Genomic DNA, 27,558 nt, shown 5'->3' on the forward strand with positions numbered 1-27,558 from the left:
CTGAGAACTGTCTCCTCCCATTTTATAATTCTCTCTAGGGCTGGGATTAAAGGCATGCATTGCTGGGATTGAAGGCATGTACCATCTGGTTTCTATGGCAAATAGTGTGGCTACTTGAATTATAGGTGTGTGTTACCACTGCTTGGTAAGTGAGGCTGACCAGTCGGGCTGCTGTATTCCCTTATCTTCAGGAAAGCTTCATTTATTAAATTACAAATAAAATGTCACTACACACACACACACACACACACACACACACACACACACACACGAAAGAAATCTTAATGGTTTACTAAACACCAAATATTCAGAGAGGCAATACCTCAACTAGAAATCTTATATCACAAATTAAAATCCCCAGTGTCCAGAATATTTTACATCTTGTTGAGTCATTAGCCAAATGTGCCCAATGGTAACTGCATTATATTGAAGACAGTACTTATATCATCAAATACGGAGAAATCAAACTGGTGCCCAACTAGCAGCTTCACCTCTACTTAGTAGTGTGTGTAGTACTGAAAAGCACTCTGCATGAGGAAGGTTATAGCTATATGGAGAAATCCATTCTATAGGCCTTTGATGTTATCTGGCATCATGCTTCGTACTTTGCTTGGTGAAAAATAGGGTTTATCATGTTAATACACTTCAGTTTTCTTTTAAAATCCCTTTATCTGGATTTTTCTCTGACACACAGGTAGGCAAGTACACCTGTGATGTTCCAGCCTCTCCATCAGTTACCTTTTGTAGAAGCAACTTCTTTTTGAGAATTCCTATTCCCAGTTCCCCTGTTAACCATTATAATGGTTATGTAATGTCATACATAGCTAGGAAAGTCAGTCCCAGGAACTGATACCAACGAAGCTGAGTAGCAGGCAAGAGAGCAAAGCAGTTCAGTCATTAAGAAAGAAACATCTGTGTCATATCAACTACTAGCCAGTATGCTATGGATCTGACTTAATTATAAATTTTATCCTCTGTACCTTATATAACAGTTACATGTGAAATAGAATAGATTTGTTATACTTAAAATAATCATGAACACTGTTTGGCCTAATGGAGTGAAAATACAGATGAAGGAAATATATTTTTCAAAAATCAAAGTTTTCATATTTTTAAAAGTTAGATTGACTAAACATTTCCCCATGTATTTACAGCTATTTGTACTTTACTAACTTTCATATTTAAATTTCGAGCAATTAAACAAATCTATTATCTTTTATTTTTAAGGATTTTTTTCTTTTTGTTCAAGTTGATCTTATATCTTTAACCTCATGTAGAATGGCTAGCTTATATTAAAAAAGATTGATCTCTAATATCTAAATTATCATAACTCTTATTATGGATACTGTCTTTTCTAATCTATTCTTTTCTATTGAAAATATACCAGATTTAGTTTGAAAAAGTAAATGGAAAGACACATTTAAGGGCAAATTATTATAATAGTATTCTCAAATATTTTTAACAAAATTGTTTTTGTATATTAAATATTAATTCCTGATATAAACAAGAGATTGGGCCTGTTAGAAATCACAATTCAGTTGATCTAAATTTTACTTTTTATTGAAATGGTTAGAAATGGTAAAAGGACCCTGGAAGGAAGCACTGAGGTTTTCCATTTCCTTGTCATTACTAAAATATAGACATTCTTTAAATTTAAATCCTAGCTAATGATTCTATAGGACACTTAGTAATATACCAAAGAAACATCAATGCATAAGGTATAAATCACCCTGAGTGTTATTATTAATGATTGATGTCTTTTATATAATTTAGAGAAGAATTATTAACTAACATATTTGGGTATCTGTAGAGAGAAGTAATAAGGTTAAAGTACAATTTAGAAACTAGATTATTTTATTCAAATTATACTGAATAAGAAAATATATTTATAAAGATGAGGAAATATTTTAATCTTTTAAACATGATTTAATTTTTAATAATAGTGTTTTTTCATTATGATTATGATTTGCCAATATTAATGGAAGGGGACTAGTATCTTTATTTATAATTTTATTAAAACATATTTTAAAATCATTTTAAACAGGGCTATTTTTAATAGTCAAAAATATAAACAACTTGAATGTGTATTTATTAATGAACATATAAGCTCTGGTACACACAAAGGAATATGATTTGGCTATAGAAAGAAATGAAGCATTGACAGATTCTATATATGAGTGAAACTTGAAAACATTTTGCAGACTGGAAGCAGATGACAACAAAACCATGTAATATGATTCCATATGAAATGTACAAAAAAGGAAAAAATGTAGTGGCATAATATAAATTTCTGTTTGCCAAGGAGAAGGGCAAGGATTGGTAGCAGGGATCAAAGTTATGGTTTCCTTCTAGTGATGAAAAAGTCTAAAATGGACTTTAGTCACGGATGAACAGTTCTATCTGTCCTCAAAAACATGCAACTGGGTCAGGAAGGATGAATGAGCTGTGAGGGTGTTTGTCAGCTAAGGTCAACTCTCAGGGCCAACATGATAGAAGGAGAAAGCTGATTCTCATGCATTGTCCTCTGACCTCCATTTGTATACTATGACATAAGTACACACACACACAACACAATACATAAATGTAATTAAAAATTGAAAACTATGGAATTGTACACTTTAAATATTGGCTTGTAAATTATTTGTGTTTTATTCCAATAAACTTTTGAAAGATATGGAGAAATTTCATCACCAACACTTTAAGAAATACTCTGAGGGCAGGACATGACTCGTATTAAGTGCTTAGTATGAACAATATGGGTTCAGTTTTTACTACCACAGAGAAAGAGAAAGGGAGAGGGAGATAATAAGCAAAAAGAGTTTAGCTTCAAGGTTGTTCCTTTCTCCTACTTCTATTAATAGAAAAAAAAAGAAAGCTCAATAGTGATAGAACCTCTGGGCTTGAATTTCATTCATTTAGGATTCAGTGCAAGCAATCACTCTGCCTCAGCATCTGAATAATTCATAGCTGCTAAAACATCCACCCAGGTCATGAACAAACCCGCTCCTCACTGCACACTGATGGGGCTGTGTGTTTCTACCTAAGCTCTTCAGGAAGAACAGCCAACTCTATCCCCAACCACAGATATCTAATAAAACCCTGCTTTCCCTGCAGAGAGCTACTGTGTGCCTGGCAATTCTAGGACTAATACTGTAATTTTTGTTTGTTTGTTTGCTTTTTCGAGACAGAGTTTCTTTATGTAGCCCCAGCTACTCTGGAACTAACTTTATAAATCAGCCTGGCCTCGAACTCAGAGAGAGCTGCTTGCTTTTGCCTACTAAGTGGTAGGGTTAAAGGCATGCACCATCACCTCCTGGCACCTTCACTTCCTGGCTCATACTTTAATTGTTTTAAACCTCAAGATCTCAGATAGACCCAAGTTCAAACCCAGTCTACCACTAACTGTCCTTATGATTTGGGGCAGAGACCCAACAATTTTAAGGCGCTTTGTAAAATAAGAATATTAATTACTATTTCCAAAGGCTGCTTTTGAGGTTTAAATTAGATGGAAGATGTTGAGTGTAGGGTTTGATATGTGTAGGTTGTTTATTATTTTGGTAGTTACAATTTGGCAAGTGATTCATTTATTCTTTCATTTAGCCAGTATTTGCATTGAATCCTTTGGTGTTCTATAATAGCCCTTTATGAGCTGCCAATTGTAGGTTAGAGATAACAAACATATCCACAAAAAAGCAACACAATGAGGTACTATGAATATGTGGCAAAAAGGAAACACACAGTGTGTGTAATGAACACACAGTAAGAACAAGGTTTTACTTCAGGAACTGGAATGGTTAAGGGTACTTGCCACTCCTGGGTTCAGATTCCAGCACCCACAAGTCAGCTCATACCCATTTGTAACATCAGTCCCATGGCTCCAATACCATTTTTTGGCATCTGTGGGTACCAGGTATATACGTGGTGCAAATATATACATTCAGACAAAAAACTAGCACACATAAATAAATAAATATGTATGTTTTTAAATGCTATTACTTTAATAAATGTTTGATGGTTGATCAGCTCATTGATTACAAACCTGGCCACAGGGTCTACTATACTTGTGGGTATATACGGCACACTTGTACATATCCCCAGGACTTTCCTTTCTATTATTCTCCTTCTGGAGGCTAGGTTTCTTTTCTTTTTCTTATCTCTTCTATATTTCAGGATCTAATTTATTGTACCTTGCAAAGGTCCTTATATACCAGATAGTCTGATATTTGACTATTCTTCACATTTCACAGAAAATGTGGAATTTTATATAGGGCATTATTGCAGGAGAGGTGGTCCTTTCTGCATACATATAAAAGCTTTAAGAAAGTGAGATGAGAAGAGAAGGAGAAGGACAGAGGACTCCCCATCTATTTCAATCATACTGCAAAGGAAGGAAATAAAAAGAAATAATTGAAAAAGTAGCAGACAGAAAAAGCATGGGATAAATCCGGACTAGCTGAACATAGCGGACAATGAGGAATACTGAGAACTCAAGAACAATCGCAGTTGGTTTTTGATCCTACTGCACGTACTGGCTTTGGGGGAGCCTAGGCAGTTTGGATGCTCACCTTATGAGACCTGGATAGAGGTGGGCGGTCCTTGGGCTTCCCACAGGTCAGGTAACCCAGATTGCTCTTCCAGCAGATGAGGGAGGGGGACTTGATCGGGGGAGGGGGAGGGAAATGGGAAGCGGTTGCGAGGAGGAGGCAGAAATCCTTAATAAATAAATAAATTTAAAAAAAAACAAAGACAAAAAAATAAAAATAAAATAGACAAGGAGATTTATTTAAAAAAAAGAAAAGAAAAAAGAAAAAGTAGCAGACATTATCCATCAAAACAGGACTTGACTCTTATCTACCAGCACAAAAATAAATCTATAAGGAAAACATGCATACATGTGTGGGGACCAAAATTCTGAAGGTACTGAAAATCTGATAGAAGGAAACCAGCACATTTGATATTTGTATGTGCAAGTGTTAAACTGCCAAGTCCTACAATACATTCCTGTGGGAAATGGGATACCTAAGGATTGCAGCTAGGATCATATGCAAAAAGAGATTTTACACTGGGTAATCTTTTGTGTTTATTTGATTTTTTCTATGTGCTTTCATTACTAAGGATAAAAGATATTATCTCCAAAATCAATAAGAGAAGGAAAACTAATTTGAGAGGTGCTGTTTATTCATCAGCATTTACTAGAGTGAATTTCCATTCACTTAATCGTTGTAGGTCATTTTCATTCAGATACGGAAAGAAAATATAGCATATTATCAATGCTTGCATGAACAATAACTTTTTTTTTCCTTTTTTTGGTTTTTCGAGACAGGGTTTCTCTGTGGTTTTGGAGCCTGTCCTGGAACTAGCTCTTGTAGACCAGGCTGGTCAAGAACTCACAGAGATCCGCCTGCCTCTGCCTCCCAAGTGCTGGGATTAAAGGCGTGCGCCACCAAACAATAACTTTTTAAAAAGAAGAAATAAGAATGAAAATGGGAGCAAGGTCCTAGCATTCTTTGTCATTCAGCCTGATAAGTGGGTCCGTCCCTTTCCTAGACTTCACAAAAGATACAGATGCTAATTGAAGAGTCTAAAATCTACATAATACGCTGAATACTCTGAGAATAAAGGTGCATATATTCATTTCAATTTTTCTATGGTTTTAAAATGTGATCCATGCTTAGCAACATTCAAATAACATATAAGCATATAAATAAAGATTTCCTGCTCTACCTCTAAAGCAGACCATTACTTCCTGTTCACTTCCACTGTTAATCACTACTCCAAGACTGACCAGATGGTACTTAAACTCAAGGCAACTTTAGATGAATATCCTTGAAACTTTGGTTGCAACTCATACCAATCAAGGGCTCAGTTGCCATATGAGCTAGTACCTACCAGTCAGCACAGAAACAGAACACATCTTTAACAAGAAAGTCTGTTGAAAACTGTACAATTGGTGCTAGTCTGAGACCTCCAAGACAGTAGGCCTGCCAGAGAGGCCCAAGGAAGCAACCTCAGGAGAAAGAGCCTCAAGGAAGCAATCTCCATGGGAGCAGGAACAAAGGACCCCGGGTATTGCAGAGCAAACCCTGGAAGCACCGAGTGACCTCAGGAACATGGAGTGACCAATGGGGTGACTGGAACTGTGGCCCTGACTGTACCACGAGGAGCAACCGTTTGAGCCCTGGATCCACTAACACTGGAAGATTGATCACAGACAACCCTAACTACACCAATCAGAGGAAAAGATGGATAGACAAGATATGCAACAGAACACTAGTAAAAATTAATGGCCCTAAATCAGCAAGACTTGAACAAGCAAATATAGATGAATCAGAAAAAAATGACCTAAAAATAACTTTAGAAGAATATTTTAGGCCCTTAAAGAGGAAATAAAAAATTACCTCAAAGAAATGGAGGAAAAAACAAACAAAAAATGGAAGACATCAACAAATTCATTAAAGAAAACCAAGACAAAGAAATCAAACATATGAAAGAAATTATTCAAGTCTTGAGAAATTAAATAGAGACAATAAAGAAGACACAAGCTGAGGGAATTATAAAAACAGAAATCATGAGAAACCAATCAGGAATCACAAATGCAAACACAAACAATAGAATACAAGAGGTGAAAGAGAGAATCTCAAGCACTGAAGATACAAAAGAGGAAATAGACTAATTGGTGAAAGAAAACATTAAATATAACAAAAGTTTAACACAGAATATCCAGGAAATATGGGACACAATGAAAAGACTAAACCTAAGAATAATAGGGATTGAAGAAGGAGAAGAAGTCTAACTCAAAAGCACAGAAAATATATTTAACAAAACAAGAGAGGAAAACTTTCCCAACCTAAAGAAAGATATGTCTATGAAGATACAAGAAGCTTACAGAACATCAAATAGAATAGATCAAAAAAAAAAAAGTCCCCTTGCCATCTAATAATCAAAACACTAAACATACAGAATAAAGACTATTAAGAGATGCAAAGGGAAAAGGCCAAGTAGCATATAAAGACAGGTCTATGAGAATTACACCTGACTTCTCAATGGAGACAGTGAAAGTCAGAAGGTTCTGATCAAGTGTTATGCAGACATTAAGAAACCACATGCTAGTCCAGACCACCATACCCAGCAAAACTTTCAATCACCAAAGAACGACAAAACAAGATATTCCATGACAGAACCAGATTTAACCAATTCCTAGCCACAATTCCAGTCCTATACAGAGTACTAGAAGAAAAACTCTAACCCAAGGAAGGTAGCTGCATCCAAAAAAAAAAAAAAAAAAAAAACAACAACAACAACAACAAAAAAACCCCACAGACAATAGATGATCTCACAGCAACAAATCCCAAAGATGGGAAAAACACAGAAAATAACATCACCAACAACAAAAGCTAAAATAACAGGAGATAGAAATAACAGGAGATAGTAATCCCTGGTCATTAATATCCCTTAATATAAATGGACTAAACTCAATAAGCATAGGCTAACAGATTGGATGCAAAACAGAATCCATCCTTCTTCTGCATACAAAAGACACATCTCAACCTCAAAGACAGATACAGCCTCAGAATAAAGGGTTGTAAAAAAATTTCCAATCAAATGAACCTAAGAAACAAACTGGTGCAGCAATCCTAATGTCTAACAAAATAGACTTCAAGCTAAAATCAATCAAAAGAGAGAAAGAGGGACATTTTATATTAGTCACAGGGAAAATCTATCAAAAGGAATTCTCAATAATGATCATCTATGCGGCCAATACAAGGTCTTCCTCATTTGTAAAAGAAACACTTCTAGAGCTTAAATCACACATTAAACCCCACACATTAATAGTGAAAGGCTTCAGCACTCCATTCTCGCCACTGGACAGGTATGTCAGAACAAAAATTAACAGAGGAATAAGGGAAACAGATGTTATTATTCAAATGGACTTGACATTTGTAGAATATACCATCCAAACATAATAGAAAATACCTTCTTCTTAGCACTTCATGGAACCTTCTCAAAAACTGACCACATACTAGGTAACAAAACAAACCTCAACAGATTTAAAAAAAAAATAGAATAGCCCTGTGTATCTTCTTGGATCACCTTGGCTTAAAGTTAGAATTCAACAGCAACATTAATTCCAGAAAGCCAACAAACACATGAAAATTAAACAATACTCACCTGAAGCACCAATGGGTCAAGGAAGAAATAAAGAAAGAAATTAAAGACTTCCTAAAATTCAATGAAAATGACCACACAAGATACCCAAATTTATGGGACACAATGAAAGCAGTGTTAAGAGGAAATTGTATAGCACTAAATACCTACATAAAGAATCTGGAAAAATTCTATGCTAGTGAGTTAACAGCACACCTGGAAACTCTAGAACAAAAAGAAGCAAAATCACCCAGGAGGACTAGATGGCAGGAAGTAATCAAATTGAGAGCTGAAATCAACAAAAATAGAAACAAAGAATCAATAATATAGAGACTAGGTTCTTGGAGAAAATCAACAAAATAGATAAACCTTTATCCAGCCTAATCAAAGGCAGAGAGAGAATATCCAAATACACAAAATCAAAAATGAAAAGGGGGACATAATAATAGACACGGAGGAAATCCAGAGAAACATTACATTATATTACAAAAACCTGTACTCCACAAAATTGGAAAACTTAAAGAAAATGGACAACTTACCAAAATTAAATCAAGACCAGATAATCAAGTTAAATAGACCTATAACTGCTAAAGAAATAGAAACAGTCATCAAAAGTCTCCCAACCCCCCAAAAAAGGCCTATGATGAGATGGTTTCAGCTCAAAATTCTACAAGATTATTAAAACAGAACTAATACCAATGCTGCTCAAAGAATTCCACACAATAGAAACAGAAGGAACATTGCCAAACTCTTTTTATGAGGCTACAATTACCATGACATCCAAACCACAAAAGGACATTACTAAGAAAGAGAATTACAGACCAGTCTCCCTCATGAGCATTGATGCAAAAATACTCAATAAAATACTGGCAAATTGAATTTAAGAACACATGAGAAAAATCATCCACCATGATCAAGTTGGCTTCATCTCAGAGATGCAGGGATGGTTCAATATATAAAAAAATTGTCAATGTACCCAGCAAATAAACAAACTAAAAAATATAAACCACATGATCATCTCATTAGATGCTGAAAAAGCCTTCAAGAAAATACCACATCTCTCCCAGCACTCGGGAGGCAGAGACAGGCGGATCTCTGTGAGTTCGAGGCCAGCCTGGACTACAAGAGCTAGTTCCAGGACAGGAACCAAAAGCTACGGAGAAACCCTGTCTCGAAAAATCCAAAAAAAAAAAAAAAAAAGAAAATACCACATCTCTTCTTGATAAATGTCTTGAAGAGAGCAGGGATACAATGAACATACCTAAACATAATAAACACAATATACAGCAAGCCAACAGCAAAGATCAAACTAAATGAAAAGAGACTCAAAGCAATCTCACTGAAATCAGGAACAAGACAAGGTTGCTTACTCTCTTCATATCTATTGAATATAGTTCTTGAGGTTCTAGCTACAGGAACAATATAACAAAAGGAAATCAAGGGGATACAAATAGGAACAGAAGAAGGCAAACTCTCACTATTTGCTGATGATATGATAGTTTCTATAAGCGACCCCAAAAATTCTACCAAGGAACTTCTACAATTTATCCTGCACAAGTTAGAAGTCTAAGTGGATCAAAGGCTTCAACATAAAATCAGATACACTGAATCTGATAGAAGCGAAATTAGGGAATAGCATTGAATGCATTGGCATAGGAGCCAACTTCCTGAACAAAACACCAATAACACAGGCCATAAGATCAACAGTTAATAAATGGAACCTCATGTAACTAAAAAGTTTCTAAGGCAAAGCACACTACCAACAGGACAAAACAGCAGCCTACTGAATGGGAAAAGATCTTTACTAACCTCACATCTGGAAGATGATTGATTTCTAAAATACAAAAAGAACTCAAGAAGCTAGACATCAGCAAACTAAATAATCCTATTAAAAGATGCGGGGACAGATCTAAACAGAGAATATTCAACAGAGGAATTTCAAACAGCTGAGAAGTACTTAAAGAAATGTTCAACATTCTTAGCCACCAGCAAAAATGCACATCAAAACAACTGTGAGATTATATCTTGTACCTGTCAGAATGGCTACAATAAAAAACAGAAGTGATAACACATGCTAGAGAGGATATGGAAGAAGGGGGATACTCCTTTATTGCTGATGGGAGCACAAACTTATACAGTCACTTTGGAAATCAATATGACAGTTTTTCAGAAAATTTCACCCAGCTAGCTATACCACCCTTGTCCATACACCCAAAGGGTGCTCTATCCTACCACCAGAACACTTGCTCAACTATGTTCATAGCAGCTTTATTCTTAAAACCAGATACTGAAAACAAACTAGGTGCTCCTTAACTGAGGAATGGATAAAGAAAATGTGGTGCATTTAGAAAATGCAATGTTTAAAAACAAAACAAACAACAGCAAAAAAACAATGTGATGTAATTTGAAGGCAAATGGGTATAACTAGGAAAAAAAATCACCCTGAGTGATGTAACCCAGACCCCAAAAGACAAACATGGTATATATTCACTCATAAGTGGATATTAGCTGTAAAGAATAGCCAAGCTACAATCCACAGACCCAGAAAAGCTAAGTAACAGCAAGAGTTCAAGTGGTGGTGGTGGCATATGAATTTCCCTGGGAGGGGGAAATAGAACAGGCATTGAAGGTGGATGGAAGGGGTGGGGGGGGGATGTTTTGGGATTGGGCATGGGAACAGAAGGTTTCAGGTTGGGGGATGATGGAAGAAGAGAATGCTGGGAGCAACAATAATTAGAACTTGGCAGCATCTTAGGGATGAGCTAAAAATCTAGTCCAATGGAAATGCCTAGGAATCTATGAGGGCAACCCTAGCTAAGACTTCTATCAGTGCAGGATAAACTGGCCATTTCATATAACCAGGCAAGACTTCCAGTAGAGAGACTGGGACACCACTCTAGCCATAAAACCTTTGACATACAATTTTTCTTGTCTACAAGATGTGCTGTAGGAAATTTGGTGCAGAAATCATGGGAGTAGTCAACAAATGACTACCCCAGCTAGAGAACCATCCCATGAGAAGGAGCCCACTCCATCACATCCTGGAGAGCCAGGACCCAGAGACTTGAGAGCTCAAATACTACTGGCCACAAAAAAAGAAAGAAAAAGAAGAAAAAGTATCAATTAATGATTCCTAATGATATATATTGCTATAGTTATAGATTGGTGCCTAGCTCAGTTGTCATCCAAGACTTCATCGAGCAACTGACAGAAACTGATGCAAACCCTACTGCCAAGCATTAGGTGGAGCCCAGGGAATTCTGAGGAAGAGGGTGAAGAAGGATTGTACAAACCATTGTGGTCAAGAACACCACAATAAAACCCACAGAATCAACTAACCTGAGCTCATAGGGGCCCACAGAGACTCAACTGACAAGCATGGAGCCTTCATAGGACTGACCTAGGCCCTCTCCATATATGTTACAGTTGTATAGCTTGGTCTTCTTGTGGGACTCCTAACAGTGGGGGCTGGCGCGGGTCCAGCCTGGACAGGTTCCTACATTCCAGGTGTGTGTGGATTAGAGATGTTAGGCAGAAAAAACAGAGACTCAAAAGAAATAGACAGAGACACAGATTAGAGTTGGAAGAACAACCCAGTGAATGAATCTTCCCACATTTATTTTTCATAGGTTTTATATATCCCAATCCAAACAGGAGGGAGAAGACAAAAAAAAAACTATTTGGTAAAATGCAAGAAACAAACAAAGGATCATCTCAACTTCTAAAACATCAAGTAACTACATCCCAGGTGAAAACATCCTGTTAGTAGCCATACACTGGCTCCAATCTCCTGATAATAACCTTGAAGAAGCAAGAATGGCCTGAACTCTCTGACCTTTAGACAAGGTGGAATAAATCTACATCTGTGTGCTCAAACACTTTTTCTGAATGTGTTGTTTGTTTTTGTGGCCTTTTTCCTCATACTGGGTAGGTACCTAGTCTAACTAAAACTTAATATACCATGCTTGATCGACATCCATGGGAAGCCTGCCTTTTTCTGGAAAGATACAGAGGGGGAGTGGATGGGTGGCAGCCAGGGGGAGGTAGAAGTGGCAGTGGTGAGGGAAAATCACAGGAGAGGGAGGAGGGGAAAATGTGGTCCGAATGTAAAAAAAAAAAAAAATTAAAAATAATGAAAGCAAACAAACATGAAGAATGACTTGCTTCATTGACAGGTTCACTCATGGTAGATGCAGAGCTTAAAAACTTTTTGTTGTTGTTTTTGACAGAGGGTTTCTCTGTTTAGCCCTAGCTGTCAGGGAACTCGCTCTGTAGACCAGAATGGCCTCAAACTCAGAGATCCGCCTGCCTCTGCCTCCCAAGTACTGAGATTAAAGGCATGTGCTACCAACACCTGGCTTGAATTTAGTATCTTAATAAAGAATTTACAAACTCTAGTGTCCCTGGGATTTTCCTTTACAAAAAGCATTAAGACATTGAAAGCATGAAGCAGAACATTTAAAAACTCTTACCTATAGCTACAGAAATATGAGCTATTCCACTTTTGTATAGTACTTTCCTCAGAGGTAAAACATTTCATATTGGAGGGAAGTACATTAAGACATAGGATGTTTGAATGAAGATGAAATACTAGACCTTAAAGTGAAGCCTGTAGTAATTTTTGCTTCTATAAATAACCCCAATAAAACTCAAGGGTTCCCCAAGTAGGACTTTGGTATCTATCACTGATCTGATCCGGTAAGCAGACAGTTATTCACAAGTCCCCATGAATAGTGTTACCCAACAACTACGCAGAAGAAACCCTTCTTCAATTCTCTTTGGCCCCAGCAAACCATTTCTTGATAAGTAGTCTTTTTGTCCCCCTAGTAAAATGGCCAATAATGCTTTCAGGATTCTTATTATATACTATACTATCTACTTCAGCAGAGAATAGCCAACATTCTGCTGTATTTTATAAACTGCCGTACAAGTCTTTCAGTTCCCCATAAATGACAAGTCTTTATTTTTGGCCCTTTCCTAGAATGTCCTTCAAACTACACTCCTTAACACTGCCCATTTTTTTTTTAGACAATGGCTACTTTTTTATTTTTTTTTTAAATGTATATCACACATCCTTCTCTCCAAAAGTCCACTTGTTCTTTCAGGCTGCATTAGAGCACTGTTCCAATAAAGTCACTGCTCGTGGAAAGAAGGCAGGGTGGAAATCTGGCAGAAAGTGATACTTGTGATTTATCTTGAAGTCACATTTTATAATACAAGGAGAGAGCATACAGAGGTTTAAAACCTTAGCTGAGGACTTACAAAGTCTAATATTCCCTGGGAAAGAATATTTGTTTTGGAAAAGGTAGGTGGATAAATGGAGGTTTTTTTTTTTTTTAAGTATTGAATTCTTCCTTAATAGTGGAATACCTTAAAGGTACAAACCTAAGTCCTGTCTCCTTTCTCCATTTATTTCTAGTAACACCAAGAAAATGTTTGTATCTCAAAGTTCTTTAATATAGTGAAAGAAAAAAACCTAATATTTTCTCATCAATGAGTATATTCAAGAAAAGTCTAGTGAGAATATTTTTTAAAAAACAGAATAAATTGGATAATAGAATTAAAAGACACACTTTCTCTAATGAAGGTACAATTTGCAGAGAAACCGGAGCCATCCTCCTCTTTGGGGCATATGTTTAAATCTGCTTTGTTCTTATTAACAGTTAAATCTGCTGTTCTCAGGTGGCCACATTGCAGCTGGATCTGCAAACTCAGCTTCTGTAGCTGCCCTTGAATTACAGGAAACTTTCCCTCTCTTTATCCTTTTTAATCAGCACTGAGAAAGATGTGCCATCTACACCTGGTGGAAAAACTCTTTCCAAACATGGAAACAAAAAGTACTACTCAAGGTGTCCCTCAACCATGTGGCAGGACATCCATCTGGAGAAACACATCTCCCTTGAGGTTTGAAACTCAAAAGGTGAAGCTACTGCAGGAAAGGTTCCAGATGAGATGAAAAAACATAACATTTTGTCTTTTATTTTTTTTCCTCCCGACTCTAGTGATTTTATTACTCTTTTCCCTATGCCTTAAGAAAAAAAAAAGTGTCAAGCTATATTGAAGTTCGTGCTCAGTCCCAAAACATTATATTCTCTTAATTTTCTAGAGGGCACCAAATACCAGGGTCTGACATTATCAGAACTGAACTAACTTGCAGAATCTTCCTTAAAACTACACTGTATAGCATTATAGAGGATAGACAAGAATTATATTGACATTATCTTTATGTTTGTCTCCTTGTAATTGTATGAGGATTAATTTGAAATTTTAAACTCTAAGCAATACCTCTATCATGCCACTACACATAGGAGACTATGTAGCTATATAAGATGCCAACATACAGATATGTGAGCTTATATGTAAATGTGTACCGATACTGAAGAAAGCAGAAGGTAACGGTTCTGTGATTTCCATTTGCTTTCTCTTAACACTGGAGTGATGTTATGTTGTTGGTTTTTTTATTTTACTTTTTCCTTTTGAAATTATAATAAATTAAATGATTTTCCTCTTTTTTCCTCTTTTCATATTCTTCCATATAACCTTCTTTGCTCTCTGTTAATTTCATGGCTTCTTCTTTTCTCTGATTATTGTTACATGTATATATGTATATGCATACATATTTCTAAATACAACCTGTTTCTATAATGTTACTTCTACATGTTTTGGGGGCTGAAAATTTAGTATTAAATAACCAATTGTTATATTCTTTCCTTAGGAAGACTATTTCTCCCTCTATGAGCATCTGTTAGTTACTTGGAGTTCTTTGTGTAGGACTGAGGCCTGCGTGATTATCAACTGTCCATTTTGGCATGTCTACTGGTATCATTCTTGTTCGGTTCATATTATAGGTAGTCATGTCAGTAAGACTATATGTCCCTACCTTTCTGATATTAGTTGGAGAGAGAGAGAAAGTTTACAACAAACTCCCTGATCTGGCCCTTATAATCTCTCCAGCTCCTCTTCCACAATGATCCCCAAGTCTTGGGTACAGGAGTTGTTTTGTAGATGTATCCCACGGGACTAGGCTCCACAACCCTGCATTTTGATTAGTTATGGTTTTCTGTAGTGGTCTCTAATTGTTGCAAAGAGAATTTTCCTTGATGAGGGTTGAGGGCTACACTTATTTGGGAGTATATAAACAAATATTTAGAGTGTAGTTAGGATTTATACTGGTTTAGTAATGTGGTAGTTGTAGGTACTTCTCTAAGACCCATGGCTTCACTAGCCCTGTCTTTCTCTTAAACTTAAACTTAAACAAACAAACAAACAAAAAACCCATTTTCAGTGGACAGACATCAATTTAAACAAACCATTAGGGAAACGTCAAAAGCAAAATAACTGTATGATTTAGTACAGAGAAAGCAAACCTAAACAAAATATGAGAATTTAGGAATACCACATTGCCTGTGTAAAGTTCAGTTTCAGATAATAAGAATTTACACAACTTTCAGACCAATAGTCAACAATGTGCACATAAAATATTAAAATCTATCTTTGCATAGATGTACCAAAGCAGAATTATTTTTAATAAATAGTCTACTTATATAAATAGGACTAGTTAATTTTAAGAGGTTAATTTTTATAATATTCATTAGTAAAATATATTGGACTTTCTGCTTGTGTGTGAAGATCTTACTCAGTCAACACTGAGATTCTAGATTAACTCTAAAAATCAAGGCCTAGGTCTTAATGCAGCAATTTGTACTTCTAGAATAAGAGTTAACTAATCTAGCTGTGGTGGTTTGAAAGAAAATGTCCACAAAGGGAATGGCATTGGTGGAAGTGTAGCCTTTTTGGCATAGGTATGGCCTTGTTGGAGAAAGTCTGTCACTTTGGGGTTGAGTTTTGAGGTCTCCTATGCTCAAGCTTCACACAGTGAGACAGGCCACTTTCTGTTGCCTGTCAATAAGATGTAATGACTCTTAACTACTTCTCCAACACTCTTTTTCCTATGGTCATCATGTCATACAATGATGATAATGGGCCAAACCTATGAAAATGTAAGATATCCCCAACTAACTGTCTTTCTTTTATAAAAGTCATCATGGTTATGATGTTTCTTCATAGCAATGAAAACCAAAACTAAGACACTAGGCACTAGCCATGATCTGTTATGGCAGATTATCTTCCTTGCCTTTGAATTGTCATACTCTAAATGGTAGCATGAGACATGATATAGAATGTGCTGATCCACACACATATGTGAGTAGTCCTCAAAAGGGCTTTTGTCTATATTTTGGTCACTAATTCTAATCATTTTGGACTCTGAGTCAGCTTTCATTCCCACATCCAATTTATTATTTATGCCTAGACTATTGCATCAAGAAAAAATATAAAAAAATAAATAGAAGTCAACTGGCAATCTTCTATGCTTCTATTCAAATGAGATTCTGAAGCAGATCATTAAAACCACTCTTAGATTTCGATTTCTAACCTGTCTGTAGATACTGCCCGCTAATCCTTTAATTATTTATCAGTTTCATTTATAACTGGACATTCTTAGTAATCTCCAGCCTTGTACAGATGCCTCGTCTTGGTTTTAAACCTGAATACAACAGTCTTTATGTCATGTATATGTGCCATTTTGTTCTTAAAAAAAATTTTGTCCATCTTTCCCAAACTGATCAACGGTCTCTTAAAGAATTTTATTTCATTTTATTTTTATTTATTAAAGATTTCTGCCTCCTCCCTGCCACCGCCTCCCATTTCCCTCCCCCTCCCCCGATCAAGTCCCCCTCCCTCGTCAGCCCGAAGAGCAATCAGGGTTCTCTGCCCTGTGGGAAGTCCAAGGACCACCCACCTCCATCCAGGTCTAGTAAGGTGAGCATCCAAACTGCCTAGGCTCCCACAAAGCCAGTAAGTGCAGTATGACCAAAAACCCATTGCCATTGTTCTTGAGTTCTCAGTAGTCCTCATTGTCCCCTATGTTCAGCTAGTCCTGTTTTATCCCATGCGTTTTCAGACCCAGGCCAACTGGCCTTGGTGAGTTCCCAATAGAACATCCCCATTGTCTCAGAGTTTGGGTGCACCCCTCGTGGTCCTGAGTTCTTTCTTGTGCTCCCTCTCCTTCTGCTCCTGATTTGGACCTTGAGATTTCAGTCCGGTGCTCCAATGTGGGTCTCTGTCTCTGTCTCCTTTCATCGCCTGATGAAGGTTAATATTCAGGAGGATGCCTATATATTTTTCTTTGGGTTCACCTCCTTATTTAGCTTCTCTAGGATCACGAATTATAGGCTCAATGCCCTTTATTTATGGCTAGAAACCAAATATGAGTGAGTAATCCCATCAACGGTCTCTTAAACAATTTTAAAAAAATATTTTTAGTCCTAGCTCTGTGCTTGACATATGAAAGATATTTAACAAATATTAATTGCATAAAATTGAAATGAGTTTTTAAAAAAACTTTAATTCATCTTTGAAAATGCAATTATCTGAACTACCTAAACTATGCAAAAATTCATTATCTTATGAATGAGCTACACTTTCTTTTTTCTGAAATGCTCCTCCCCTTTTGTCATATGTTTGTAAGGAAAATCACCAATTTAAAGAGCTACAAAACTCATATTACAACAAAAGCACACTGTGTAGTGCCCACCAGAATCAATACTGCTTTTGAGAATGTGTAGAACGTAATTGCATGTAAGTATAATTTTCTTAAAGAAAATTCCAGTATTGGTTGGGAGTGGGAATATTTCTCAGTGGTATTTGGATTGTGGCATCCAATCAGCTCTGGAATACCAGCGTCCAGCGATGTTCAGAATGGAGGAGAAGAATAAGCACAACCAAGCAATTCTAGATAGAAATAAATGAAGCTGTAATTTAGTGAAATAGAAAGCACAACTAAGAACACAAAGCATCATAAAATGCAACTTATATACACTTTCTATAATAACTCTAAATATTAATGGTCTGAACTCTCCAATCAAAAGAAACAAGTTAGATGAATGTATTAAGGAATGAAAATCCATGTATCTGTTTTCTACAGGAATCAGTTTAAAAGTTATGTAACATCTTAAAGTTAAAGGCTAGAAAAATGCATTCCACGCAAATGGGTTAAGAAAGCAAGCATTAAGAGCTACTGAGTACCAGCCTCAGCACTCTCTAGGTTCAGAACAGGACTTCTACAACAAGCAAGAACTGGCTTGGGAATGAGATCTGAGAGGTAGAACTAACTGACTGACCCCGGCACCCTTTACATGCATGTTTTTTATTGCTTGAGGGAAGATGAGAGAAGGGAAAAGAATAGGGTCATCAAGCATAAAGGCAAGGCATCAGGCATAAGGGTTAAAAAAAAGAGGTGATCTCCACAAAGCTTTCAGTTTATGTAGGCATACAGACAAGTAAACAATCCCATTGTCAGTAACAGTAGTATCAAGCGTGCATTTTCACAGAGTCACAAGAAACTGGTGGATCTGGCAAGGAGGCCCCTTATGTCTCAGAGGGGGCATGGCTGTGAAATTTGCCTGTGGCTGGGAACACAGTCTTGGTAGCTATACTAACCTGTAGGCATGATTTGCTTTAGTATCTAGCTGGTTGAGTTAAAAGGAATCTCTTGTGGTTACCTTGCTTTTGACTCCAGCAGGGTGCCTAGGTGAGACCTTTTCCTCTCTGAAGCTAGTTTTAGTGACTCAGGCATTTTCCCCCTATAAACAGTTAATTTCCTGGCATATGATCTTATGCGTTGAAACCAAAGGTAAACACAGAATATTAGTAGCCTGTTAAATCAGAGATTACACGTGATCAGAAGATTACATCTTCCTGAGTCTGCTCTTAAATATTACTCACACCTGCTCTCTGTCAGGCTAAGAGTGGCTTCATATGGGTAAGTTCTCAGTTCCAAGTCATTGCCTTAGAGGCCCAGGGCCTCACACAATTCAGGCTGTCTTGTGAAAGACAGGGCCATGCCAGACACCTTATTTGACTGCCTGACCTGACCAGTGCAAGGACCTGGCTTGTCCCAGGGGACAAGGACCTGCTTTGTCTCTATGGGGTTCTATTATCAGGAGAAGTCCTGTTAAGGAATTTCTCATACCCCTCTGACTTTTTTGACTCAAAGTCTACCACAATGGAGACATCGCTCTAGGTTTTGAGTCCCGAGTCCTAGCATGGACTTAAAAAAGGAACACTTAACATTTTGAGGCCTGATCTCCAAACACCCTTGGGTTGTCTTCTACAAAATCTTTTTAAATTGGGGCTGACACTTTACGTCCTTTAACGTCTAAAATTTTTTTACTGGCGTAAAACAAACAAGCCCTCCATAGGCCCATGGATTCTGGATGCTCTACGCCCACTCCCACTATCCCTTCCCAATCCCCTCACCACTTCTCTAGCTGTTTGCTGTTTGTCTACTCCAAAATGTTTAAGTTTTTCAAATGACACAGGTTCCTAAAAAAGTTTTGTTCATCTGTCTGTTAATATATATGTGTAAATAACGTAGCCACAGTATGCTTGTTTTATGTCAGTGTGTGTATGTGTGCTTGTTCTACAATCTGTAAAATTTATAGCTCCAGATTACTACAACAGCTCTGCAAAAATACAAACACATGGATAGCCACCATTTTTGGTTGAGCTCAAAGTAAAAACCTCAGCGCCATCTTTAGTAAGAGAATCTACATGCTCTGGACCTACCAAGGGGACATTCTGCCTCCAATATACTTTGGCTTACTAAAATATTCCCTCTAGTGTTCTTGCCTCTACTAGCATTGGTAAGCTGTACCTGACTGGGTAAACTATATGTTTAAACTTAACTTATATATCTAATTTGGATATACCTGACAGGTGATCGTACCCGGACTCTCAAGTGCCTTTACAGATCTGAGAGTATGGCATCTTACAAAAGAGCTTCTTGTGGCAGAGAGACATGCCAGCATTCTCTAGCTCCTCCGAGAAGATGAATGGTTACAGAAGACCTGCCTGGAGATACTTCCTGGTGGCTTGCTTTTGGATATGGCAAAGCCACCCACACAGCAAAAAGCTGTCTTCCACCTCATCAGCTTCCTAGACACTAGACTGGGGGATTGTCATCTCATCCTGCCAAGACAGGTAAACTGAACTCTACCCTGACAGGAAAATTTTCAGGCCTCCAGGACTCAACAGCTAAAGGCAAGTACTACTTCTAAGACTGGTGTTTGCCAAAAACTACAGAGAGACTTGGGATTGCCTATGTAGCTAAAAATGCTGCTTCACTTCCATTCATTTATTTATCCCTTTCAGATCTGTCTAATGGCTTTTGAAGACTTAGAGTACTAGTACCTTATTACTTCATTTGTTAAGTTTCCTCTTAAAAATACAAATAGGTGTGCCTCTTTCACAGGCTTCATAGTCCTACATTAACAGGTTTCAGATGTATCTTCAGAGGTTCAGAGTTTCCAAATTCCTTTAATTTTCTTCAAAAATGTCCATGCCTTTTAACATAAAGCCATAGCCTTCTGCTATGACACCAAGATGTAAATCTGTTCCAGTTGTCTTAGAGATACCTACAGGTTTCTGGAAAAAAGTTCTGCTGCTCTATCAGAAATCTGGTCTGGTAAAAACTAACAGTCTCCAGAGCCTATTTTGACCCCACCCATTTTCAAGGCTATTTTACAGGTCACTTCTGCTGTCTGGACCAAGGCCAGCTTACAGAAGGCCTTCCAGATAATGCCACTACCTACACTAGCTTCCAGAACTTTGCCATTGGTACCACCCCTCCAGGCTCAAATGGGCACCTACCCAGCAACTAAAATCTGTTTTAATGGGCATGTCTGTTCTCTTGTCTCATTCATTCACCCTTGCCTCTTCTGTGCAAGCAGGGCACTTCTCTGTCCCATTCTTTTTGGCAATTAATCACCCTTCCCATGGCTAGCTCCATTCCTAGGGCCAATAATAACAATCTATTTTTTCTCCTAGCCACCTTCCTTCTCATCTCCCTCAAGGAACAGATGCCTGAGGTTTCCAGGATGGCAGTTAACCAGATGCCTCTCCAGTCATACCTCCTGTTGGGTGTGAGCCAACCAATTCCCAACTCTCCCCTCTCCCACATTGCCCCATGCCTGCAGGAAGTTGCCAGACTTGAGCCAGCACTATTATATCCCAAGAGTCTTGCGTGTTTGGGTTAAGGCTTCACCCCAGGCTCTAGCATCCATATGTCCAAAGAGTCTGGAATGTTCCGGTGGAAATTCCATCCCAAGCCCCTAATGCGCGAAACAATCCCACACCAGTTTGGATTTAAAGGGGTATTTATTTTAGGGGAAAAACGTACAGAACACTGACAGCCAGGAAAGGAGTCTAGTCGCTGGAGCAAGAGCCGGAAACAAGAGAGGGAGCAGAGGGCGGCTGCTCTTTTTTAAAGAGAAATAGTCCACGCCCAGTGGGCTGGTATTTCAGCAGTTATTGGCTGCAGGAGCGGAAGGTGCTCCACAGCACGCCCCCTCCTCTGGGAGTTGCCTCAGTCTAGACTCCATCCTCAAGAAAGCCCAGCAAATGATGACCCCACCTCAGAGATGCTCAAGACTTCTCCCCAGCAACCCAGAGAACAACCACGTGGTTTTCGGTCTTCCTTCCCTGTCTCTTCACTGGGGAGCTGGAATGCCCCACAGGAAAGCTGATATTCATTAAACCTGGGCTTTTGCTAATTTGGTCTGATTTGGATTATTGCATTTGTGGAGAGGTTTATCGGGGTGCAAAAACTTTTCAATGAGTCCAGGAAAAAAAAAATGACCCAATTAAAAAAAAATGGCCTAGAGTTCTAAACAGAGAGTTCTCAATACAGGAAATAAGAATCACTAAGACATGACCCCCAAATATATCAAGCTTAGCAGTTATAGAGATACAAATGAAAGCAATTTTGAGGTTTCATCTTACTCCGCTCAGTCAGAATGGTTAAGATCAACCAATCAACTGGCAATAGCTTCTGGTGAGTATGAGGAAAAGGGAATCCTCATTCATTCACTGTTGGTGGGAATGCAAATTGGTGCAGGTACTCTGATTATCAGAATGGAGAATCCTTAACAAACAAAACAGAACACTAAAAATAAATTTACCACATGATTCAGTCATATCACTCCTTGTCATATGTCCAAAGGACTTGCTATCCTACTCCATAGATACTTATTCAGTCATGATCACTGACGCCCTATTCAAGAAAGGTAGGAAATGAAAACAATCTCTTTGTCTTTAAATGAATAATGAAAATAAGGGAACACACACACACACACACACACACACACACTATGGAATACTATTCATCTGTAAGGAAAAAAGTGAAGTAATGAAATTTGAAGATAAATGGATAGACCTAGAAAAGATTATATTAATGAAGTAACCCAGACCCAGAAAGAAAGATTGTCACTATTCATCTCTCATTTGACATTTCCAGCTCCAAATCTTCAGAAGTAAGTATGCAACATGGAGTAATTACAGAAACCAGGAAAGCATTATGGCATCACAGAGCAGGAGGGGTTGAGAGAGGAATAACAATAAAATGAAGCTCAAAACAGAAAAAGGGGGAGGGGGCTCCAACTGGGAAGGGGAGGGGAGGTCATTACAAAAGCAAATGAAATGAGAGGTGACAAAAACCACCAAGTTATTTGAAAAGACCTTATTATTTTATAGTTACCTAAAATTATACATAAACACACACATACAGTGGTTCACAATGTCTCCACAAGAACTACAGACTAACAGAACCCTCAGGATTTAGGTAGGTATGAGAAACTTCCATTTGAATGATTGGTTAGGTTAGGCCGAGTGATTCCCAAAACAGTATACAATACTGCTGTTACCACTGTTGCCTTTCAGAAGTGGAAGGTAAGTCCCTATTGTACACTTAGGATGCAGGACTCAGATTAATTTTATTCGAGCTGAATCTGATCTAAAATCCTTGTTGTGCTTTAGTTGCCTTCGTACCAGGAAATACTATGGAAGCTTCCAAGAAAAGTGTTTTAATACAGCTTTTAAAGCCATAGTAAAACTTCCAACTTGGAGACAAAACGGTATAATTTGCTTCCACTTCCAGGTAAGGGTCCATCACTTAGGAAAATAGGGCAGAAACTCAAGCAAGCCCAAAAGCTAGGGGCAGAAACTGAAGCAAAGGCCAGAAATAGCAGTTCTTAGTGCTTTGCTCCTCAGAGCTTGCTGAGCTTGCTGTGTTACAGAACCTAGGAGATGACCAGTCCATGGGTGGCACCACCGCTCTGACTTTAATCGTCAATCAAAATGCTCAATATGCTTTTCCACAGGACAATTAGATGGGCATTTTCTCAGCTGAGGTTCCCTCTTCCTAAAAGACTCAAGCCTGTTAGGGCCCGGATCTACCCTTGTTCGTGGGGTTCATGTTGAGGACAGTTTCTGGTCAGTCAGCTAAAACAGTTTCTTTCTGTGCTCCCTCTGCCCTGCCTGGTGATTAGCTGTAAGGCAATTTTGACTCCATCTTTGGTGTGGTAATTTCCCACCTGCCTCGGCGGAAATCCTTGTGCAGCAGCGAGGTATATAAGGATTTCCCCAAAGTTGAATAAACGGCATTCGGCTGATCTCCTTTTGAATGACCCAGGTCTCTTTGTGTGTTCTTTCAATCTCCAGGCCCTTGCCCGACTCGTGTATGGTACAGTGGTGCGTGAACTGTACCGAGGGGGTAACAGAGAATTGGGTGTTACACAAGCCTATTTCAAGTTTTTCAAGCTTGACACGACCAACCAGCATAGGAGGAAAACTACTACTGGTCTCCCCTTGAGCTGTGACCCGCAAGAGTAGATATCTATAAAGGTGCAACAATGTGAATGTAAATTTCACTAGACAGGAGAGAAATAATGAATGGTACCAGAAATCTAACCAACGTCCCAGATCTGCTGAGGTCCTGAGTCTTAGGAGAGAACCTGCTACTACCATTTTTGATAGATCAACATAACTCCTAACTACATTCAAAGCTTATCCTTCTACGCACAGACGAATATGTGGATCATCCTTCATTAAGAGGCTTCTCTTTACAGAAAATGGAGACCATCACATAAAATCATGATTGGATACAACCCAAAGATCAAGGACAATGGGCAGTCCAGTACCGGAGATACATCTACCTCAAGGGTCCTGCATCTGTGGCTCATAAGACACTGTGAGAGAGTGGCAGAAAGACTGTAAAGTGATGAATACCAGGATGTCTGCTGTGAACCAGTTTCTCGTAGAAACGGCACAAACAATACCCGAACAATAGTAATATCAATAAGCATACTAACTGAGAAAGAGTCCCACCCCTATGCAAAGAACTTCAGGCAATTAATGAATGCTGAGGAGTGGGAGAATTACCCTTTCCCATGAGTAAGTCCCCTTATTGGTTATCCAATACAAAATGGACTGCACTGAAACCATATATAGACAAACAGTAAAAACACACTCAGCAGGTTGTATTTATATAATTGTGTATATATAACAACAATAATAAAAGAGGCTATCGATTTGAGAGTGTGGTTGGGGGCACGTGGGAAAAGTTGGAGAGTGGAGTCTTGGAAGGAGCTGAGGGGAGGAGAGAGAAGGCGGAAAGTGATGTAATTATTTTTTAATTGACGTGTCTTTTTAGACAATTCAGGTACAATCTAGAGGCGAACGTCTGCCTCTAGGAGGTGCTAAACCATTCACTTCTCACAGGCATAGATCTTAGAAACTTACAATGTATTAGACTAGAAGAGGGGATCCTAGAAATAATCAATTCGATTTTAAACTATGATGCCAGCAATGCTTTGCAGATGCAAGCTTTGCAGAATGTGCATGCCACATGAGGTCATGGAGAAGTGCACACCTACCTACTGGCACATCAGCTAAGGGAAGCACAAGTGTGCGTGTGAGTACACCAAAACACACACACACACACACACACACACACACACACACACAAACACACCCACCACCACCACCACCACCACCACCACCACCACCACCAGCAGCAGCAGCAGCAGCAGCCGCAGCAGCTTACAAAATATTTGCAAGGCCAAAGACACTTATCTCCCAAGAAAGAGAGCAATAAAAACAGTTAAGCAATGTGCCTTCTCCTCCAACTTGACCACAGGGAATAGTTACCAAATTCCAAGCTATTTTACCCATGATTCAGCTTCCTGCAGGACCTCATGAATCTTTTTCTTTCTTTGAAGCACAGACTTCACCTTCTTTGGAGATAGCTCCAAATGAATTATAACGTGCATTCCATCTCTCGAATCTGGAGCCCAAGGTTTCGAGGAAACTTGGGAAGTCCATTGCCCCACTAGAGAAGTAGAGACTATTGGCAGAAAAAAGGACGGTACAAAAAGCAGGTTCCCAAACAGCCTGAGCGCGGGAAACAAAAAGGGGAACCCTGGCCGGTGGAGTCCTTTTCCACGTGGTGGGGGAGAAAGAAGAAGTGGTGGTGGTCGTGGGGTAGCGCGCAAGTGGACCCTTGGCTCTTATGGCTTCTATGTCCTAGTGGGATAAGCTCCAAAGGGACCAACACAGTGTTAAGCAAGAGACATCTGGCTACCGACTCAGCCTAGGAGCAAAGCGAAGTAAGCACGGTGTACATGTCAGGGTAGGGGGCTGAGGAAAGGAAAACGCAAGGCAGACGTTTATAGACGCCCAAAGCCCCTATCTTGAGGACTGAAGCAAATCCCGCATTCTAGCTGGGCTTCTCTGCGGAGGTGGGTTTCCTACCAGCACATGTCTACTCTCAGAGACCCCTTACTCACTCCTGTACCCTAATAATACCGTTCGCCCTGCATCCTCCCCCGGTGCCACCGCACCTGGATATGGCAGGAGACCTCCGAGTCGTCCAGCAGTCGAATGGTGCATTTCATCTCTTGGTTGAGTGATTTGATGCTGGAGCTCCGAAAATGAATCATTTTCATAGTCCCTCTGTCTCTTGGCGCACAGTGACAAGAAGCGAACATACACAGCAGCACGCGGGAGCAAGCCGTAGGAGGCGCGGGGCCCGCGCGGCCCTAGTCCACGCGAACATTCACACGGTCTCAATACAGTCCAGGCTCTGGGTGCAGCTCCGCCCAGAGACGGTGGCAGCCCAGGGCGCCTGCAGCCACCAGCTCCAGGAGCGTCGGTCCCTCCCTCTCCTCCTCAGATGATCCAATCCCCGCCTCCTTCCGTAGCTAGCTCAGAGGGCACCTCCCTTGGCTGGAGACTGCGAGCGGTTGGAATCCACAATCTTCCTAGGGATCGAGTGTGGAGAAGGCAGAGGGCAGGGTGGATCTTGACTCCCAGCATCTCTGGAGGGGGCTTTTTGCACCGCTGCTGCTGCTGCTGCGTCAGGCTAGGCCCTGCTGCCTTCCTCTGGCTGGCCACCTCCTCCCTCCTCCCATTGTGGTTTCTATAGATGGTCCCTGGACTTCTGCTTCCCTGGACCTCAACGGTACCCTGCACTGTGAAATCCCAGGTCCCAGCGGGCAGCAAAGAATGGAGAGCAATCCACACACCTCCCTTAAGCGCGCTATTGAGCTGGCAGGAAGTCTCAAACAATGGCAGGAGGCACAGGCAGTGCTCATGCCCAGGGCCATAGTAACTCTCAGATATTCCTGGAGGATTTTTAAGTCACTGGTTCAGTTAATTAGCTGAGATCAATTCCCCTCTTCGTTCCTCAGGAAGAAATTGTTTTTCTTAAGCAGCATGATCTTTGATTACAGTATCCCTTAGACACCAACTAAGAGCCCTATTCTGCCCCGCCCCTCTTAGTGAGGCTCCTCCACCTCCAACTGCATAGGAATCTAGTGACAAAGAAGTTTCCCATCCTATTTTAGTCTCCTCTCTGGGTGCTGGAAACCCTGGAATTCCCTGCTGCACTCCAGGAATTCAGTGCTATCCTAAGGTGCCTTTGCCCCTGTGTGAAATGCTCTAGGTTCAAGGGGTGGCAGAGAGACTGCAGCTGTTTGGGTGGGTGGAGCTTCGAGGTGGAGGGTGGGATGTTAGGAAACTGGGCTTGAATGAGAGCTGCTTTGTTCAGCTCTTTATTTTTCTTTGAGGAAAGATCAGTTGCTAGTGGGAGAACTTGTTGCTAGCTGTCAATTTTTTCACGGTTTTTCACACATGCAGAGTCTCTTCATCGAAAAGGATATCCTGTATACAGGGAAGGAGGCTTAGAAGGGATTGGCTGTGGCTTCAATTGCGTTTGGAGTTCTCCCTCTGTCCACACCCTACTTCCTCTCCTCTTCCAGCAGTAATAGTCCCCCTACAGTCAGGCCTCTGCTTCTCAGTCCTCCAAACTGCAACAGCTATCAATCTAAGCGAGCATAGTGCTCCTTGTCTGAAACCTCAGCACTAGAGATGATGCAGGAGGATGGAGACTTTGAGGTCAGCCTGGATTGCATAATGAGAATGTCTCACATAGAAAAGAAAACAGGAAGAGAGTGTACACTTAATATAACATTACGTCTTAGTCAATGTTCTATTGCTGTGAAGAAACATTATTAG

At 39.4% G+C, this 27,558-nt stretch overlaps 1 protein-coding gene across 2 annotated transcripts in view; it reads right to left on the bottom strand.

Moving 5' to 3' along the window:
• Frmd3 (FERM domain containing 3) overlaps nt 1-26,189 on the bottom strand; it is a 183,494-nt gene extending 157,305 nt beyond the window's left edge. For both annotated transcript variants that reach the window (XM_041632472.1, XM_041632469.1), the window contains exon 1: nt 25,884-26,189. In XM_041632472.1, the coding sequence (XP_041488406.1) occupies nt 25,884-26,030 (147 nt within the window). In that variant the 5' untranslated portion in view covers nt 26,031-26,189. The remainder of the gene's footprint in view (nt 1-25,883) is intronic.
• Between the last annotated feature and the right edge of the window lie 1,369 nt (nt 26,190-27,558).

This window comes from Microtus oregoni, unplaced genomic scaffold, assembly GCF_018167655.1.
Source record: "Microtus oregoni isolate MIOR12 unplaced genomic scaffold, Mior012 000041F_ref0000270, whole genome shotgun sequence".
NCBI classification, from domain to species: Eukaryota; Metazoa; Chordata; class Mammalia; order Rodentia; family Cricetidae; genus Microtus; species Microtus oregoni.